At 40.3% G+C, this 20,176-nt stretch overlaps 1 protein-coding gene across 1 annotated transcript in view; it reads left to right on the forward strand.

Moving 5' to 3' along the window:
* The window catches only part of SAMD13 (sterile alpha motif domain containing 13), a 97,473-nt gene that overhangs the window by 69,056 nt on the left and 8,241 nt on the right, over positions 1–20,176 (forward strand). Inside the window, exon 4 of the mRNA XM_042781692.1 lies at positions 12,541–12,652. Coding sequence (XP_042637626.1) covers positions 12,541–12,652 — 112 coding nt within the window. The remainder of the gene's footprint in view (positions 1–12,540; positions 12,653–20,176) is intronic.

Consider the following 20,176-nt stretch of genomic DNA (forward strand, 5'->3'; position numbering starts at 1 on the left):
TGGTCTCATAGTCATATAGGCTGCAGATCAGATGGTGTACCAGTTGCTAGGACTAATTGTTTCCAAGAATTTTTGGTTTTCTTCATTCTTCTTTGCTCTGGATGAGGAGAGACCCATCATTGCATCTAGATGGCAGCTTCCAAGCTTTTAAGATCCCAATTGCTTCTTGCCAAAATAGGAGGTGGAACAATGTTTTGTGTAGTATGTTATGCCAATTGAGCTTTATGTCCCCTGCAACTATGGTACTGAGCCCACAGGTTCAACTACTCAGTCCCTCTGGATAGCTGGCTGTGACCAAGCAGTGACTACAATCTTGCCCCTTGTCAGATCTGGGAATTCAGATCATACACATAAACTTATAGTACCATTGTCTGCCAATCCTATATATGTTCTTGGGTACACTCCCTGCTTCATAGACATACCTACCAGTTCAGCCTTGGTCACAGATATCTTGAGGAGAAGTATTGCTTTCCCAGAAAGGAAGATGACATTTAAACTCCATCCTCCAAAATATTCTCATGTTGGATATTATTTGGCCTTGGAAGTCTGGCTTCCCTTGCCTTCCCACCATCATGATCCCTTGGCTCATCTCAAGCATTCTGCTTAAAAATGTTGCTGAACTTGCTGGAAGGACCCAGCAAAATCATTCATCATGCATTAATACAGACAATCAAGAAGAGATGGTATATACCTGCACATACGTGCCTCTGCAAGCCATTGCCCTCCTCTCAGGGCCTAGCTTAGGGTGTGTGTGGAGCAAAAAATGCCTTTCAATATTGCCGTTCAAAGTCTTCCAGTTTCCTGCTGCAGCAGAATTTCATTGCGTGCATCCTAAATAGCACCTTGTTTCCTCTCGATTCTAGTGTTATTCAGAGTTAGCTGTTTACGGGCCTGCTGTCCCTCACCAGATCTCCTGCTCCTTGAGCGCAGAGTCTGTGTGTTCTCTACTGTTGTAATTCTGCATCTTTCTCAGTACTGAACCAGTCAGCTTTCAGTAAGTATTTGTAGAATCAATGAATAAGTTAGTGGCAAAAGCATAGATTTACAGTTAAGCATATCTGGGTTCTAATCCTGGCTTTAAAGGAGTTCTGGTAGCATAGTGCCTAAGGCACTTGACTGCTAACCAGAAGGCTGGCGGTTCAAACCCACCAGCCACTCCTCGGAAGGAAGGTTGGGCAATCCTACTTCTGTAGTGATACTGCCTCGGAAACCCAAGGAGGGGTCACGGCAAATAACAACAACAACAACAAAATCCTGGCTTTATCTACTATATGATTTGGGGTGAGTTGTTTTACCTTTCTGAGCCTTAGTTTCCTCACCTCCAAAAGGGGGTTACAGTATCCAGTTCACAAGGAGTTGGGAGGCTACTGTCAGGAAATGTGTGAAAAGCATATTATAGGCTGGAATACCCTCTGGTACTTAGTATATTAACATAACAGACCTTTGCTGTGTATCTGCTATGTGCCAGTCAGATGTATGCTAGGTGCTGGAGAGCTATAAAGATGAAGTTACGTAGGCTTTTCTTCCTAGGATTTGAGTAGTCTGATGTGATTTTTCTCTTCTAAGTTATTTGCTTTCAGGACTGAGATGGATAAATCATTAAATGTATTGATTGGTTTATAAACCCTTGTCTCTTCTTATGTACCCTAATCATGAGAGAGCACCCAGTTCTACATTTCTCCTGATCATTTCTCCTGTTCTTTATGGTGCACTGTCCATAGTTGTACAAAGTCTTTCTTCTCTGCTACATTGCTAGTACTTAGGGATATCTCAGGATTATGCAAGTAATAATGTTATATCCCAGCAGAAGAAGAATCAGGAGAGCTTCCCATCAGCTTGAATAATTTCTTTCAGAAATATCAGCACAAGGTCAGTCCCTATGAGGCAGAGGTTAAGGATGTCCCAAATGTCCAACTTTTCCAGACTGCCATACCACTCAATCATCTCTGACATCAAGTCCTCCTCCACCCTTCAATAATCTCCCTCCTGTCTTAGGGTTCTGTATTTGGCTGTAACATTTTATAGAACTCACAGACTCTGCGCTCAAGGAGCAGGAGATCTGGTGAGGGACAGCAGGCACGTAAACAGCTAACTCTGAATAACACTAGAATCGAGAGGAAATTAGGAGAACTGCTCATATGGTGGTGGTGGAGGCTGGGAGGCTGGCAGGCTGGCAGGCTGGCAAGTCTCAGGTCTATGGGTAGATCTAGAGAATTCTCCCAATGCATGTGGTTACAGGAGTTGGCAAACCCAAATCAGTGGGCCAGATGATGGCTGTATTCCAGGGGTGAGATGATGACGAACCAAATGCAGAACTAGAGTAATAGAGCAAACTTTCCCAGAACATTCATATATATATATATATATATATATCCCCAAGGGCTAAGGGTGGTGACTTGAGTCACACCCTCCATCAAAGAGGGGCTGCAGATACATCCCACCCTGAACAGGCTCACTGCCATTGAGTGGGTTCCAACTCATAGTGACCCCTCCTTGGGTTTCTGAGGTGGTATCTCTATGGAAGTAGATTCCCCAGTCTTCCTTCCAAGGAGTGGCTGGTGGGTTTGAACCAAAACCAAAAAACAAACTCACTGCCATTGAGTGGGTTCCGACTCATAGTGACCCCTCCTTGGGTTTCTGAGGTGGTATCTCTATGGAAGTAGATTGACCACAGCTTCTGGCAGGAAGAAAGCAATGTCAGGTGAAAAGCAATGTCAGGTAATGTGGGGAAGAACTGTACAGTGGCATCACCATCCTCCCCCACTCCCTCTGGGTTTGAACCGCTGACCTTCTGGTTAGCAGTCAAATGTCTTAAGCACTGCACCAGAAATTGAATTCATGTGTTTTCTGGGGACCTTAAAAAGGTACCTGTTGGTACTCTATGCTCACTAGTTTAAATAAGCGGATTAGAAAACTTAAGGTTTTTTTTTTTTAACATTGAACACTTTTCCAAATATTCTTTAAGCCCACCTTAAGCAAGAAAGAGAAGGAAGATAGTATCTTGAAGAAAGTCCCCAATGTTAGCTCACAGTTGCCTGTGTTAATGGGATGATGGAAAATTCCAGCATGTGGATAGTTTTTTAAAGACCTATTCCGTGTTGATTTTAAATAACAGTATTGGTTTTAAAATATATAATCAATGTTTGACCATGTTAGGGTGAAAAATACTTCTTTGTCCCCCATGACTATTGTCTTTAAGTGGAAAGTGTGTATATCTATATATATAGGGGTTTTATAGATTCACAACTTCTAATCCCAAAAAGGAAAAACACTTCTTACCAGTAAGCATTGACTGTAAATATTTTAAAATTAAGTATGTTTGCCACCTGATCAGTGAGTCCCTTTTCTTTGACAAGCACAGAGTTTGTTTTTTAAACAAATATTTTAGGCTCCTTCTATGAGGAAAACTTGATGCTGAGGGTGATGCAGAGCTATAGCCTGACCCTTGACTTTTATGTGTTTGAAGACCTTCAAGAATCCCCCATATCTGGGCAATTTCATTTCCATTAAAGGAACACGAATCTTTTCAGTACTCACTAAATGTTGAACCTTTCCAAGGGTTAGTTCTAGGCCTAATTCTCTTTTTTGTTGTTGTTGTGATAATGTTTTTATTGGCATTTTCCCCCTTTTTTCATTTATTTATTTTTTTGTGATTTGGGTAAAAATTTACAGAGCAAATTCATTTTCCATACAGCATTTCACGCACATTTTGTTTCATGACATTGACTGCAATTCCCCACAATTTAACAGCTCTCTTCCCACTTCCTCCCCATAGTTACTTCTTCCCTGTGTCCTTCCTTTCCCATGTATTCCAGCCTCCCCCAACCTATCCCCATCTGTCTTCCTGTGCAAACACTGCTCTTCTGTTCTCTCACAATTGATCACTCCAAGGAGTGTATCCATCTGATGTAAATGTTCACTCCATTTGCCTGTCTATTTTTTGGCTGGAAGCCACAGGAGTGAGTTCAGTTTCTAGGCCTAATTCTCTTCTTACCTCACGCAAGGCTTTGATCACCATCTAAACACCACTGTTTTCCAAGTGTGTATCTTTAGCTCACTCTTCTGCTTTACACTCCAGACTCTTATATTGTTTGGTGCCACCAAGTTGACTCTAACTTGTAGTGCCATTATGTACAACAGAATGAAACATTGCCCAGTCCTGCTTCGTCCTCACTATAGTAGGTATGTTTGAGCCCATTGTCCCAGTCACTGTGTCATTCCATCTCATTGAGAGTCTTCCTCTTCTTCACTGACCCTCTACTGTACAAGCATGATGTCCTTCTCCAGGGATTGGTCCTTCCTGATAACATGTCCAAAGTAAGCAAAATGAAGCCTTTGCTTCTAAGGAGCATTCTGGCTGTACCTCCTCCAAGCAGCTTTGTTTGTTCTTCTGGCAGTCCATGGTACACTCAGTATTCTTTGCCAACCCCACAATTCAAATGCTTCTATTCTTCTTTGGTTGGCTCTTTCATTGTCCAGCTTTTGCACGTATATGAGGCAATTGAAAATACCATTGCTAGGTTCAGGTGCACCTTAATTATCAAAGTGGCATTTTTGCTTTTTAATATTTTAAAGAGGTCTTTTGAAGCAGATTTGCCCAATGCAATACATCATTTGATTCCTTCACTGATGTTTCCATGGACATTGATTGTTGTTCCAAGTAAAGTGAAATTCTTGACAACTTCAGTCTTTTCTTCATTTATCATGTTGCTTATTGATCCAATTGTGAGGATTTTTGTTTTCCTTGTCTTGAGGTGTAATCCATACTGAAAATTGTAGTTTCTTATCTTCATCAGTAAGTGCTGCAAGTCCTCTTCATTTTCAGCAAGGAAGGTTGTGTCGCCTGGATGTTGCAGGTTGTTAATGAGTTTCCTCCAGTCTTGATGCTGTGTTCTTCTTCATGTAGCCTAGCCTCTCAGATTATTTGCTCAGCATACAGATTGAATAAGTATGGTGAAAGGATACAATCCTAACACACACCTTGCCAGATTTTAAACCACACAGTATCCCCTTGTTCTGTTCAAACAGCTGCCTCTTGGTCTATGTACAAGTTCCGCATGAATACAGTTAAGTGTTCTGAAATTCCCATTTTTCATGACAATATCCATTATTTATAATCCATACAGTCAAATGCCTTTGTGTAGTCAATAAAACACAGGTAAACAGCTTTCTGGTAGTCTCTGCTAAACTCTATCTGACATCAGCACATCCTCATCTGAATGACTTGAATTTCTGGCATAATAAATCTCTATTTTAATATAAATGAAACCCTGAGTTCAATGTGTCCAACTAAACCTGATGGTGCCATTCCAATGAAGATAGCACCATTGCTTCAGTTCCACAGGCTGGATACCTAAAAGTTGTCTTTGATATTCCCATTGCTTTCATTCTCCATGTCAAACACTTCATTAATTCATGTTGATTTTATTTATCAAATATCCACACACTTTTCTCTTTTTCCATAGCCTCCACTCTAGTCTGAGTCACCATGATCTCTTGCCTAGATGAATGAATAGACTTCTAATTGGTAGCTTTCTTCCCCTCTGGCTTCTCTCCAATATCCTCTTTTTCAAAATGCAAATCTGATCAGGTCACTCTCTTTATATAAGATCATTCAACAGCTTCCTATTGCTCTTAGACACAAATCCAGAATCCTTAATGTGGGCTTTCAGATTTGCATGACTCCCTTTGCTCTACATACTCTTGCCCCAGAGCCTGGAATAATCTACACCTGACCTTTTCATATAGTTAGCTTCTAGATTCATATAATTAGACCTCACTTCAAAAGAAATTTGCACAGGAAAGCTTCCCCTATTCCATCAAAGGGAGCTCTGGTAGTGTAGTGCCTAAGGTACTTGACTGCTAACCAGAAGGCTCGTGGTTCAAACCCACCAGCCACTCCTTGGAAGGAAGACTGGGCAATCTACTTCCATAGAGATACCACCTCAGAAACCCAAGGAGGGGTCACTATGAGTTGGAACCCACTCAATGGCAGTGAGTTTGTTTTTTGGTTTTGGTTCAAACCCACCAGCCACTCCTTGGAAGGAAGATGGGGCGATCTACTTCCATAGTGATACTGCCTTGGAAAACCAAGGAGGCAAGGTTGCTATGAGTTGGGTCCGACTCTATGGCACATAACAACAACAACAACATCCTATCGTAGTACAGATACTTATACTTCATAGCACTGTATACCTGTTTTTCATACCATTTACCACAATATGCAGTTGTGCATTTAATTATATGATTATTTGACCAATGTCTATTACCACAGGATTGTGGGGTCCATAAAAGTAAGGACTATACCTGCTTTCCTCACCAACATGTTCCTAGCTGGAGAAGTGGGCCAGGCTTTCTCCTAAAGTGCTTCCTATCTTTAGACCAGTAGAAAGTCTTTGAAAGATTTTATGTAGAGGAACAAGATGATGAGGCAAATCCTCACCTTGGATTGTGTAGAGAAGTGTTTGAAAGGGAGCAAGTCTTAAGATTGGGAGATAAGATACAAGGTTCTACAGTAAACCACAGGGTTTGAACAAAAGAAGTAGCAGTATTGGTGGAGAAAAATAGGACAGATTCAGGTGCTTTTTAGGAGGACTTGTTGATTGACGTAAGTAACAGAGAAGGGAGCTGGGTTACTGGCGGGACTCTGGTTTGGGCTGTTGTTATTGGGTGTCACCAAGTCAGTTCCAACTCATAGTGACTCTGTCTACAACAGAAGGAAACACCACCCGGTCCTGCACCATTCCCACAGTCATTGCTATGCTTGAGCACATAATTCAGCCACTATGACAATGTATCTCACTGGGGCTCTTCACCTTTTTTGCTGACCCTCTATTTTACCCAGCATGATACCCTTCTCCAGGAACCGGTCCTTTCTGACAATATGCGAGAGATGAAGTCTGGCCATTCTCATTCTAAAGAACATTTTGGTTGTACTTCCTCCAAGATATATTTGTTAGTTCTTCTAACAGTCCATGGCACCTTCAATATTCTTTGCCAACACAATTCAAAAGCATCAGTTTTTCTGCAGTCTTCCTTATTCATTGCCCAGATCTCACATGCATATGAAGCTATTGAAAATACCATGTCTTGGGTCAGGTGAACCTTAGGCTTCAAAGTGACATCTTTGATCTTAAACACTTTGAAGAGATCTTTTGCAGCAGATTTGCCCAATGCAATACGATGACTGATTTCTTGACTGCTGCTTCCAGGAGTGTTGATTGTGGATCCAAGTAAAGTGAAATCCTTAACAATTTCAATCTTTTCTCCATTTATCAAAATGTTGCTTGTTGGTCCAGTTGTGAGGATTTTTGTTTTCTTTATGTTGAGGTGTAATCTATATTGAAGGCTGTAGTCTTGGATCTTCATCAGTAAGTGCTTCAAGTCTTCTTCATTCTCAATATGCAAAGTTGTGTCATCTGTATATCATAGATTGTTAATGAGTCTTCTCTAATCCTGATGCTGCATTCTTCATATAATCTGGCTTCTCTGATTATTTGCTCAGCAGAGAGATTGGTTAAATATGGTGAAGGGCTACAACCCTGATGCACACTCTTCCTGATTTTAAACCATACAGTATTCTCTTGTTCTGTTCAAACATCTGCCTCTTGGTCTATATAAAGCTTCCTCATGAGTACAATGAAGTGTTTTGGAATTCCCATTCTTTGCAGTGTTATCCATAATTTGTTATGATCCACACAGCTGAAATCCTTTACATAGTCAATAAAACACAAGTAAACCTTTTTCTGGTATTCCTTGCTTTCAGCCATGATTTATTTGACATCAGCAATGATATCTCTTATATCATGTCCTCTTCTGAATCCAGCTTGAACTTCTGGCAGTTCTCTGTCAATGTACTGCTGCAACCATTTTTTGAATTACCTTCAGCAAAATTTTACTTGTATGTGATATTAATGACATTGTTCTATGATTTCCACATTCTGTTGGATCACCTTTCTTTGGAATGGGTACAAATATGGATCATTTACAGTTGGTTGGCCAGATGGCTGTCTTCCAAATTTCTTGGCATAAACAGGTGAGCACTTCTAGTGCATTTGTTGAAACATCTCAATGAGTATTCCATAAATTCCGGGACCCTTGTTTTTACCAGTTCCTTCAATGCAGCTTGGACTTCTTCCTTCAGTAACATTGGTTTTTGATCATATGCTCTCTATGAAAATGGCTGAATGTCAATCCATTCTTTTTGATACAGGAACTCTATGTATTCCTTCCATCCTCTTTTGATACTTCCTGCATTGTTCAATATTGTGTCATTAGAATTGGTATTGCAACTTGAGGCTTGAATTTTTTCTTCAGTTTTTCAGCTTGAGAAATGCTGAGTGTCTTCTTCCACTTTGATTTTCCATCTACAGGTCTTTGCACTTTCCATTGTAATACTTTACTTTGGCCTCTCAGGCTGCCCTTTGAAATCTTCTGTTCAGATCTTTTTCTTCATTAACTCTTCCATTCACTTTAGCTATTCTCCTTTCAAGGACAAGTTTCAGAGTCTCTTCTGCCATCCATTTTGGTCTTCTCTTCCTTTCCTGTCTCTTTAATGACCTTTTGCTTTCTTCATGCGTGATGTTCTTGATGTTATCCCACAATTTGGTCTTTGGTTACTGGTGTTTAATGCATCAAATCTCTTCTTCAGCTGGTCTTTAAATTCAAGTGGGATATACTCAAGGTCATATTTTGGCCCTAATGGTCTTGTTTTAACTTTCTTCAGCTTCAACTTAAATTTTCATAGGAGCAATTAATGGTCCAACCCACAGTCAGCCCCTGACCTTGTTCTGACTGATGATATTGAACTTCACCTCTTTCCATAGATATAGTCAACTTTATTCCTGTGTATTCCATCTGGTGAGACCCACATATATAGTCACCATTTATGTTGTTTACGAAAGGTTTAGGCTCAATCAGTCCTAGCGACTGGTACACCATCCGATCTGCAACCTATACAACTATGAGACCAGAAGAACTAGATGGTGCCCAGCTACCACTGCCATCCACTTGGAAGGGATGTAGGAGATCCTGCATAAAGAGGGAGAACAATGTGGTACAAAACTCAAAATCATTTGGAGGCAAAAAAAAAAAAAAAAAAAAAAGAGGGAACCAGGTTTGCTCGTCCAATAGAGCCTGGTGTAACCACTGAGACTATGGCCCCTAGCTGCCCTTCGGGTCTGGAATTGAACCCACAACTGTGGTTTCCAGCCAAACAAAGTACAGGCATGTGAGTTAAACATTTACCTCAAGTAGACACACGCCCTGGAGAGAACAATCATGGGAGAAGGAAGGGCTGCTTATGCACAGGGAGATAGCTCAGGGTGCAGAAGAATATGAAGGGATGGACACTGGGAGGAGGTAACTATGGAGAGGAAATGGGAGGGGAGCTGCTGCATTGTAAATTTTGGTCAATGACATGAGACAAAGTATATGTGAACTGCTGTATGAAAAGTGAATTTACTCTGTAAATCTTCACCCAAATCCTAATAAAAAAAAAAAAAAAAAAAAAGGTTTAGGCTATTGAGTAGCAAATGTTGACATTCACTTGGGAAGATAATAGGTGTGGGGAGGAGAATGATATAGTAGGACAGGGGAGACTTCATACTAGATGTGATGAGCCTAAAACACATGGTAAAATCCCAAGTAGAGATTCTAATATGCTATTATATATATGATTTGAGAAGGAGATTTAGGTAACTGAATTCAAAAGAGTTGATAAAATCATCCAGAGAATAGAATTTGAGTGAAGAAGGCCTAAGCCAGAGCCTAGGCCAAAGTTGTGAGAGGCATCTATGGTAGTTGTGGGTCAACTTGGCTGGGCCTGGTTTTGAGTGGCTGGGCAGCTGGATGTAGTTATTCCCCATGATGAGACTGGTAATCAACTCCGTGATGGTATCTACTGTGAGGAGCTGAGGAGCTGCCTTAGGGATGTGATCTGATTCCAGTATATAATAAGAAGCATTGAGAAAGCTCTTTTTGGCACACTTGGTCCCTGCATGTAGCCATGTCTTCATCTCAATGGCCTGCCATCTTGTCTGCCAATCTTGGGACTGTTGGTGGACTTGAATTAGTGGCCTGCCTTGTTGCTTCATAATCTTGGGACTGTGCCATTTTACTTGCTGACTTTGGGTTTGTCATCCTCAGCAGCCAGCAGCTGCCTGAGTTAAGAGAAACCTCCAGCTCCAGTGAGCTGGGAGCAAGAGGCAGAGCTGAAGCCCAAGATTGAGGGGCTTTCACCCAGCTCCTAGAGCTGACACTTTGAACTCAGACTTCTAGCCTCCAAAACTGTGACTGTAAAAATCCCTGTTTGTTAAAACCACCTATTTGTGGTATTTTCTGTTAGAGCAGCACTCGAGTTAACCAAAACAGCATCTGAAGTTGTGTTGGCCTGCTTGCTCCCCCCTCAGACAAATTAGGCTGCCAAACTTTTTTCTCAAGTAGCTCTCTCTACCTGTAAAATGAAAATGTAGTCTCCAAGCTCAAGATCACTTCCTTCAAGAAAGCTTTTCTGACCTGATCTCCACCCCCACCCCTTTCCCACCTCCTCATTCATGCAGGACAGAATTGACGAGCCCCTCTTTGTGCCTCTTATGTTTCCTGTATGCTCTTTATCGTAGCACCTGTAGCAATTTGATACACACAAATTGTGTACCAGGGAGTCTCTCACTATTGCATCCCCAGTGCCCGTCTAACAACCTGATATACAGTAAGTGTTTAATATTTGTTGAATGAATGAAGTGAGTAGATGGCTCTAAGTAAGGATTGTCTTAATAGAAAACATGATTTAGTGGATGTCTCATATGTCAATCACAGACTTGTGATCTGCTAGATTGCTGCCATTTTATAGGAGGCAAAATTGAAGGAGTGAGTGGTCCAGAGTCCAAGTCAGTGAGTGGCAGAGCCAGACCTGGACTGACTCTTCAAACTCAAATAATGTTGAAGAAATATCTTACTTTGATCAGGAATTATCAAGTTGTATAAAATGGGAACTTGTCAGATATTCCCCAAATAGAAATAAGTGAGAGTAACTGCAGATTTTTGCCATTCTTTCTCTATTCCACTTTTCCTACCCTCCTCCATAAATCAAATATGGTGGATTATCAATAGACCCTCTCATACAAATGATTCATTATCATACATTTATTCATTTACACAATATCAGTTTAGTTTCTAATTCTGTGCTTAACACAAAGAATAATAAAATGAGAAATGGCTCAGAGCATTGGCTGAATCCAGTGTGGAAAGTGCTGTACTACATATTTGAGTAGAGTTCTAGAAGAAATCAGAGATTATAACAAAAACACTTGCCTATATAACATAGTTTACAAAGACAGTGTTCTACATCCTACTGTGGTGTGTAGTGACTGAGATCTTAAAAGCTAGAGAACAGTCATTTAAGGTGCTACTATTGTTATCTCTCCATCTGAAGCAAATAAGAGTGAAGAAAATCAAAGACACATAGAAACAAGTAGTCCAGAGGACTAATAGACCACATGAACCTCAGCATCCTTGACTTTGAAATCAAAAGAATCAGAGAGTGCCTGACTACTACTACCTATCACTATGAAGGGAATTATAATATAAATACAATATATGGATAGAGTAGGAGAAAATATGGAACCAAACTCAAAATAATAAAAGAAGACCAGGTTTACTGATCTGATCAAGATTGGTAAAACCCCCAAAACTGGGCCCTTATTCACCCTTCAAGCCTGAATCTAAATCTGAATCTGAATATCACTCTGTGGTTCAACTTTCAGCCAAGCAATAGATAGTTCTGTAAGGTGAACAATAAAACTGCAGATGTATATACTCCTTAGAACAACTGGACAAATGGGATCAAAAGAGCAGCTTTTGCCCAAGGATACAACTCAGAAGGCAGGAAGGGATAAGAAGGAAGGACAAATAGAAATGGGAAACACACAGAAGAAATGGGAAGGGTGATGTTACATTGTGGGGATTAGAATCAATGTCATAAAACAAAAAACTATGTTGAGAAATATTGTTAAGAGCCTGTTGTTCTTAACTCTGAAGTATGAATATCATCCTGTGGGCCACTGGGAGTCACTGGGCTACTGTCATTGTCTCTGGGTTTAAATATACTTTGTGAGGAAGTACTTTATATTAAAGGTCTAATGGCTTATTAGGAGCTCTGGTGGCAAAGTGCCTAAGGCATTTGACTGCTAACCAGAAGACTGGTGGTTCAAACCCACCAGCTACTTCTCGAAAGGAGGTTGGGCAATCTACTTCTGTAGTAATCCTACCTTAGAAACCCAAGGAGGGGTTGCTATAAGTTGGAACCAACTTGACGGCAATGAGTTTTTTTTTTTTATCCTTTTTTTTTTTTTTTTTGGTTAATGGCTTATTAGGAAAGCATGACTAAGCTAATGAGAGTCATGATCTTTTGAGCCCAAGAATGATTATAGTCCCAAGGGAATAGACTGGGATCTGGATCTCTGAGGGTTGAGAGGGCCATAGTTCCAGTGAACTGGAATTCATACATGCAGTACCATGACCACTGTCACATTTGTTTTGTAGTTCCATGGAGAATGGAAGACCACCTGATCCTGCAGACTGGGCTGTGATGGATGTCGTCAATTATTTCCGAACAGTAGGATTTGAGGAACAAGCTAGTGCTTTTCAGGAACAGGTAACTAATGCAGTCAAACGATGAGGGACACACTTACCTCCCAACCATGGGAGGAAGGGCATGAGGAAGGAACAGTGAGGGATCAGAACTGTTGCCCTTGCTTTTTGCAAGTCTTCCATATCAAATCCTGATGATATCAGTCCCTAAGGAGTTGAGGGGGTGGGGAAGGGAAGAGTGAAAGTGAGAGGCTAATGATTCCTTCTTAAAAGAGAAAACCCCAAAGCCTGAGACAGTTACAGCTGCAAAGAGGAGGGCTACAGCTCATTTACATCTGCATCTTCTGAAAGACTGATGCTACTTAGGGTAGCCCACCATGTAAACACATTAGAAAGTGAAAAATAAAAAAGAAAGATAAAGGGACAAATATGACTGAGAGACATGCAGCACCTTATACTACTGGTCTCAGCATGAACCGAGCTAGTAAAACCCCTTCAATTTCCTCTCTGGGTACTTAGGAGGGTAGAGTGGAAAAAGCATAGGATTTAGAGTCAAATCCTGGTTCTTCTATCTCTGTGGGCAAGTTACTAGAACTCCCTGAGCCTTGGTTTCACATCTATAACATGAAGCTATCATTACCTAACTTTACAGGATATCATTGGGAGGATTAAAGGACAATGTACACAAAATGTCTAGGATAGGGCCTAGCACAATGTTGATGATCAAAATTGTTAATTGCTTTCATTCAGGTCCAGGGTTGGTGTTAGGAAGACGAAATGAGGAGCAGGGAATTTTTTCCAATTATCTGGGTGCTCATGACTCCATTTTATGGCCTGGGTCAACTATGAAGGGATGAGGCTGAAGGGACTTGACCATGATGGGGCAAATTGAGGAACACACTGTGGTCTGAGCCAGCTTGTGGGGAGATAAGAGTACCTATCCTTGTCAATGAATGCTGTAGTCTTGTAAGCATTAAATACATTTTTCTAATATTATAATGTAGTTGAGAGAGTTGTAATCCAGAAGAATTGGTCTGGCTGCTTGTTCCACATTCCTTCAGCCATTTCTTATTCTTTCGAGCTTTTGGCTGCCTGACCTGGGCTTGAATAAGGTGAACTTTTCTAGTATCGCATATGCCACTCTAGATTTCCTTCAACTATTTTATCCTTCAGACCTGATCCATGTTTTTTTTTTGTTTGTTTGTTTATTTGGAAAATTTGCCAAAATAATAGCTTAAGTCACTTCCTACTCACTGTTGTTGTTGTTGTTGTTATGTGCCATCAAGTCGGACTCGACTCATAGCGACCTCTCCTTGGGTTTCCAAGGTGGTATCACTATAGAAGTAGATTGCCCAACCTTCCTTCCGAGGAGTGGCTGGTGGGTTTGAACCACCAGCCTTTTGGTTAGCAGTCAAGTGCCTTAGGCACTATGCTACCAGAGCTCCTTTAGAATAGCTAAAATTAGAAAGATTGATAAACTCTAAATATGTATGAGGATGTGGGGCAACCAGAATTCCCATAAACTGTTGATGAGAATATAAAGGATGATCCACTCCATGATCCAACAATTTCACTCTGGGGTATTTACTCAAGGGAAATGAAAAGATATGACCACAAAATGATTTACCCAGAATTGTTCTTAGTAGCTTTATTCACAATGGCCCAAAACTGGAAAATCAGGTGTCCGTAAACAGGAGAATAAATATACCAAAAAAAGCAAAAAACAAAAAAGAGCCAAGCCAATTGGCTTCAAGTCAATTCTGACTCATCGCAACCCCATGTGGACAGAGGAAAACTGCTCCATAGAGTTTCCTGCTTCTTTGGAAGCAGATCACAAGGCCTTTCTTCTGAAGTATCTCAAAGCACCAACCTTTCAGTTAGTTGAATGCTTACCCATTCATGCCACCCATGGACTCCAATGAGCACAGACATTGTGATATTTTCATATAAAGAAATGAACTACTGATATTTGCAACTGCATTGATGAGTCTCAGAAATATTATGTGGTGATAGAAGCCTTACACAAAAGAGTTCATATTGAGTGATTACGTTTATAAAGTTTCAGAATAGGAAAATGAATCAATGGTAGAAGAAAATCAGAACATTTGTTGCCTCTGGCTAGGAGGTGGTGGGGATTGACTGCCAAGGGGAATGAGGAAGCCTTCTGGTTGATGGTGTATCTCAATTGAAGTTTGGGTTACAGGTATATGTCAATAGTTCACTTAAGATCTGTGTATTACATAGACTATAAATTTTACCTCAAATGGAAAAGAACTGTAAGCCAATAGTGAATAATTAATAGTTAGCAAATTGAAGTAGTTAGGGAAAAGTATACTAATGTGCACAACTTACTTTGAAAGACATTAAAAAAGTGTGGGATTGATGACTGAATAGGAAGATGAATAGATGGATAGATATATGATAAAGTACACTAAAAGTTAACTGAGAAATCTAGGTGAGGGGAATATGGATGTTTACCTCTATAAAATTCTTACAACTTTTCTTCATGTTTGAAAATTTTTATGATAAAATCATAGAGATAAACAATATCTTATGTTGAAAAGTGAAGACTGATCACTTGGAACATATTTTATATTGGTTTTTAATGGTGTAATATCCATTTGTGTCATTGCAGTTGAGTATCTCCTGTATACAATTAAATTTAAATAATGTTGTGAAAGGTTACCAAAAAAAGGGAGTCAGCTAAAAGGTCTTTTGGCCAGATTCCCAGCCTTCCAGAAACCTTTTTCAGGTTGAGCTTTTGTTCAGACTCCTCTAAGGCACACATCCAAGATTGGGGTGGGGATGGGAAGAGGCTCTGTGGGCCTTCCAGATCCTGTGCAGGATTTCAGAAATAAGACTGGACAGCTCTAAGCTGGGCCCTGAAGCAAACCTTTCTCCCAAAGATGATCTCACTCTGGCACCAGGGACTCTGGGAGGCAAAAGGGAGCAAACTCTCCAGAAGCATTTCATTCAGAAATCTTTCAAGGGGAAAAGGAACATCTTGCTATTGTGTTGACTCTGCCAAATCAGGAGCCCGAGAAATGAATATCCAGAGCGCTGGCATTTTACAGGCATCACCCAGCAGCTCGAATGGTTTCATTCTCATGGAAGGGTAGGTAGGGGAAAAGTATCAGCCTTGAGTTATTCTTGAATCTTTATCCTGATGTGAAATCCTCCTCATTTTTTTTTTTTTTTCTTCTCCTCTTTGCTTTAAAGGAAGTAGAAGGCAAGGAGGGAGTCACTGTTCAGACTCAAGTGGATAAAACAAAGTAGGTGCTGTGATTTTAGGAGGACTGAGGATCAGGCTCCTCTACCATGCTCACATGCCTCTTTCATCACCATGTTGCAGAGGCTTCAGTGTTGCACTTTCAAGGATCTTCTTGGCAATGAACCTCAAGTCTACTCAGCAGCCAGTAGTCATATATTCACAATATCCTGCATGGGAAGACTGCAAACCACATAGAACCTAAACACAACCCAGGCACATCTTCTAGATCATAGCAGCTGTGAAACAATTAGAATAGCCACATTCCTTTAATGTTCTTGGGGAAGGCTTTGCCCTGCCATTTTGCAGAGGTGGGGCAGTGATGGAAAGAATACCCCAAGCATCTCTGAAAAGGGCAGGCCCTAATGGGCAGCATGGTTGCCAGTGATGTGGGGAGTTTATGCCGCATGACTTCATGACTGAAATTACTGCCAGATGCTTCCACCATCACATGGACCAGCTTTCGGGAGAGTGTCTATCTTCATATTCTGGTCTCACAGTACATTACTGGATGCTGTGTTGCTGTAGCAACCAGGCTCAGATCTGGCTTTCTAGCAGTGTGCCCCTTGGAAGATGTTAGGCCATTAAGTAAGATTTGTTCGAAGAGCAGGAGTGGTGCCCTATATTCCTGTGAGATGGAGAGGCACCTGGATTAAGCTGGTAATCTTTGCATAACCTCCTTTTCTCTGTGCAGGCACACTTCTGAATTGCACAGGCAGCACAATTATCCTCATCAGGTTTTCCCCTGGCAACACCTCTTCTAAGTCTTCTGGGTGACCCACAACTACAAGTCAAAAGAACCATCAACTGCAAAGGCCTGAGTCTCTAGTCATCCCCCTGCCCTGCCCCACCACCAATGGCCCAGTGTCAATAGTGTATGTGTTTTGGGTTGTATTACTTTTGTAGTGAGTCTTCTTTTATGAACAATGATGTCACTCTTCCTCAGATTGCCATATAGTTTGTGTCATCAAGGCTACATCTGTTCACTTTGTGAAACAACTCGCACTGTGGGAAGTCCGGTCTTTTGGCCTCATTAACATGGTGCTCCAAAACTACGTTCACTGGCCCGTAAGAGCAGGAGGCTGTAGGAGCCTTTCCCAGAGAAGCAGTGAATGTTTACAACACCACCAGTACCATCTCTATTTCCAGTAACAGCCCTTTCCTACAGACACAGTGACATGGTGGCTACTTTCCCAAATGTCTTTTAGCAGAAAGACCTTTTAGGCTGTGGTAAATGACATGAGAGTATAACTCTAGTTTATTTTTATGGTCACTGGATGATCCTGGAAGATTTACTTTTCTAGGACTGATTTATATAAAGTGAATGTTGAGTTAAACAAACAAGTTAGTGCTCAACCTCCTGCTCTGAGTCAAAAAATACTATCTTGAAACTGGTGCTGGAGTATGATTTTGAAGCAGGGCATAGGGCACAAAAAAACTTAATTTTTTTTTTTTTAAGATGTTTGAATTGTTGTGGCAGTATGATAAGGAATTGCCACTTGCCCATGGATATAGTTTGCCTGGTTTTCAAGCATCAAAGGTACCTCAGGAATTAGACTTTGCTAAAAGCTTTAGTTTTAAGAGAAACCTTTTGATTCATCTCATTCAAAAACATCTCCACTTGTCTCACAGAGAATGTTCAGAATAAGTGTTACTTTCTTAAACTCTAAGAGCTATATGACCCCACGTTATCTGGTATGAATCTATCTCTTTTGGCAATGCTTTGGTTGCCAGGTAAGGAGTTCTGTCTGTCCAGCAGAGTAACTTCACCACTCAAACCAGACTATAACTGTAGGTCCCAAAGACAATTCTACCCATTATAAGCTGTCATTTCATTTCTATATCTTTTATCTGTCTAACTCACTTACTCCAAATACATATAAAGATGGAGATAGAGATCTGCCATTCAATCAATGTCACATAATTTATACTGGTCAGGTTCTTCAAATTTACAAATTTACATCGGTGATTTTGTTTCTAGAGCAATACGTATTTTGAGATAATTTTTTTTTTCTCAGAAGATCATGCCAAAATAATATACAACTTGTGCTGGCAAATTTTATAATCCCCTCACTTTCCAAACTAACATGAATGAGAACAATATTTTACTCTAAAATAAATAATAAACTGGTTGTTTAAAAACTTGATTTGAAATGCAAAGATTTCCACTTTTTTAAGATGACTTATTGCTAATTTTTGATAAATTTACTGACTTAATAATGACAAGTAAACTTCCTTATTGCTACACATTGTCAGGTAACATTGCATCATAATGGAGCAGTAATAGGAGGCCAATCAGAGCAGCCCTGAGCATAGGGTCGTTAAGTCATGGCCATATGTTTTTCAAGTGAAGTGATTCTGGATGAGTATTTCTAATTAAACAAGGGAAAAATCTAGGTTTTGTGGTTCCTGAAGCTTATGCAATTCTAAGGGCCATCTGTGGGGAAAATAAATCACAAAATTATGTATACAAAATTGCTAAGGTAAATTTTAAGTTTCATGAGCTTAATGGCAAATCCAGCTCTCAATTAGACCAGTCAAAACCCCACAGATTGGACATTTATTACTTTATAGCATTTAATAATACTGGGTATTGAAAATATTCAAAGTGCTTTGTAACTTGAAAATTTCTTCATAGTTGGAGGCTACTGAAATGCTTAAAATATTTTATAGCATAATGAACAGGGAAAGGGACAATTCAAGTTCTACTGATGTATCCTTTCAGCCCATGAAAAATGAGAAAAGAGTTAAAATAACAAGTTATTGTGTTGTTGTTGTTGTTGTTATGTGCCATCGAGTCGGGCCCGACTCATAGCGACCACTCTTTGGGTTGTCGAGGTAGTATCACTACGGAAGTAGATTGCCCAACCTTCCTTCCGAGGAGTGGCTGGTGGGTTTGAACTGCCAGCCTTCTGGTTAGCAATCAAGTGCCTTAGGCAATACACTACCAGAGCTCCCAAAATAACAAGTAAACAGGTAATATTAACAATAAGAAAATAGCCAAGAGAATTGAATGCAAAACTGATAAGGAAAGAATTTTTCAAATTTTTTTTATTGAAATAGAATACACTTTTAGAAACTAAAGTACCCAGATGGTTTTTCAAACCATTCCTTCAAAATGAGAACAGTTACAAGATATTATATGACCAGCCACTGACACTGCTTTGAGTTATTTACTTGTTCATTTATTTACATATTTAGTATAGCTTTTTATAATGCTCATTAAAATATAAAACTGTTAAAATAAAATAATGCCCATCTCAAACCACCAGAAACCATTACTGATATTAGAGGGAAGTATCAGAAAATTCCAGGCAAAGGGAAGATCAAATACAAGGGCATGGGGATATGAAACAACATAGTTTATTTATGTTACTTGATCTGCTTAGAGTAGGAGGCATGGAGCAGACAATGCCAAAGATTAAAACATAAAGGTAGACCAGGGTTCATATCACACAGAGTCTGGTTTGTCTGGCAGAAGAGAGATGTTATGTGAGATGCACCAAGGAGCCACTGAAGGATGTTAAGTAGGTGGTGCCATGATGAGATTTGCATTTTTGAAAGATCCATCCAGTTGCAATATGCAAAATGGCTTGGAAAACAAGATTCCCAAAGGCAAAAATCTATTGTAATAGTCCCACTAGGGATGGAAAGGAAGAGGTAGATTAAAAAGTATTGGGAAGAGGGTCAAAGAATTTAGTGGGTGATTGTCAATGGAAGGGGAATTTTGTCCTGTCTAGCTTTTCTGCTCAGTCTCAGCACTGAGCCCAGTGCTTAGAGGTGGGGAAGGGAAGAGCTTTGCATGACTGCCAGGTTGAATGATTTAAGGTGGCACCAGTATCTAGAGTGGCTAGTAAGTTTGTGGAAGGTAAGTTTGGAGAAAAGATACAATGATCACAGTTTGGGACACATGAAATTTGAAGGCCCTGTAGGACAATTAAGTGAAGACATTTCAGGAGAAGCATGAGATTAGAAACAGAGATATGAGGCTCATCAGCAGTCCCAAGAGTGCTTGAGAATGAAAAAAACATTTAGAAAAGGAATAGCAATGGGCTAAAGACAGCATCTGAGGAACACCAAGGTTTTATTGGCTAGGAGAGGAAGGGGAACTAGCAAAATCAACCAAGAAAGAATACTCAGAGGTGGGAAGAGAACCAGTAAGGAGGTTTTACAGAAATCAATGGAGAGAGTTTTGTTGTTGTTGTTGTTGTCATGTGCCGTCGAGTCTTGCCCAACCTTCCTTCCGAGGAGTGGCTGGTGGGTTTGAACCACCAGCCTTCTGGTTAGCAGTCAAGTGCTTTAGCCACTATGCTACCAGAG

Source organism: Orycteropus afer, unplaced genomic scaffold (assembly GCF_000298275.1).
Source record: "Orycteropus afer afer isolate SDZICR_OR568_19922 unplaced genomic scaffold, OryAfe1.0 scaffold00152, whole genome shotgun sequence".
Classification (NCBI taxonomy): domain Eukaryota; kingdom Metazoa; phylum Chordata; class Mammalia; order Tubulidentata; family Orycteropodidae; genus Orycteropus; species Orycteropus afer.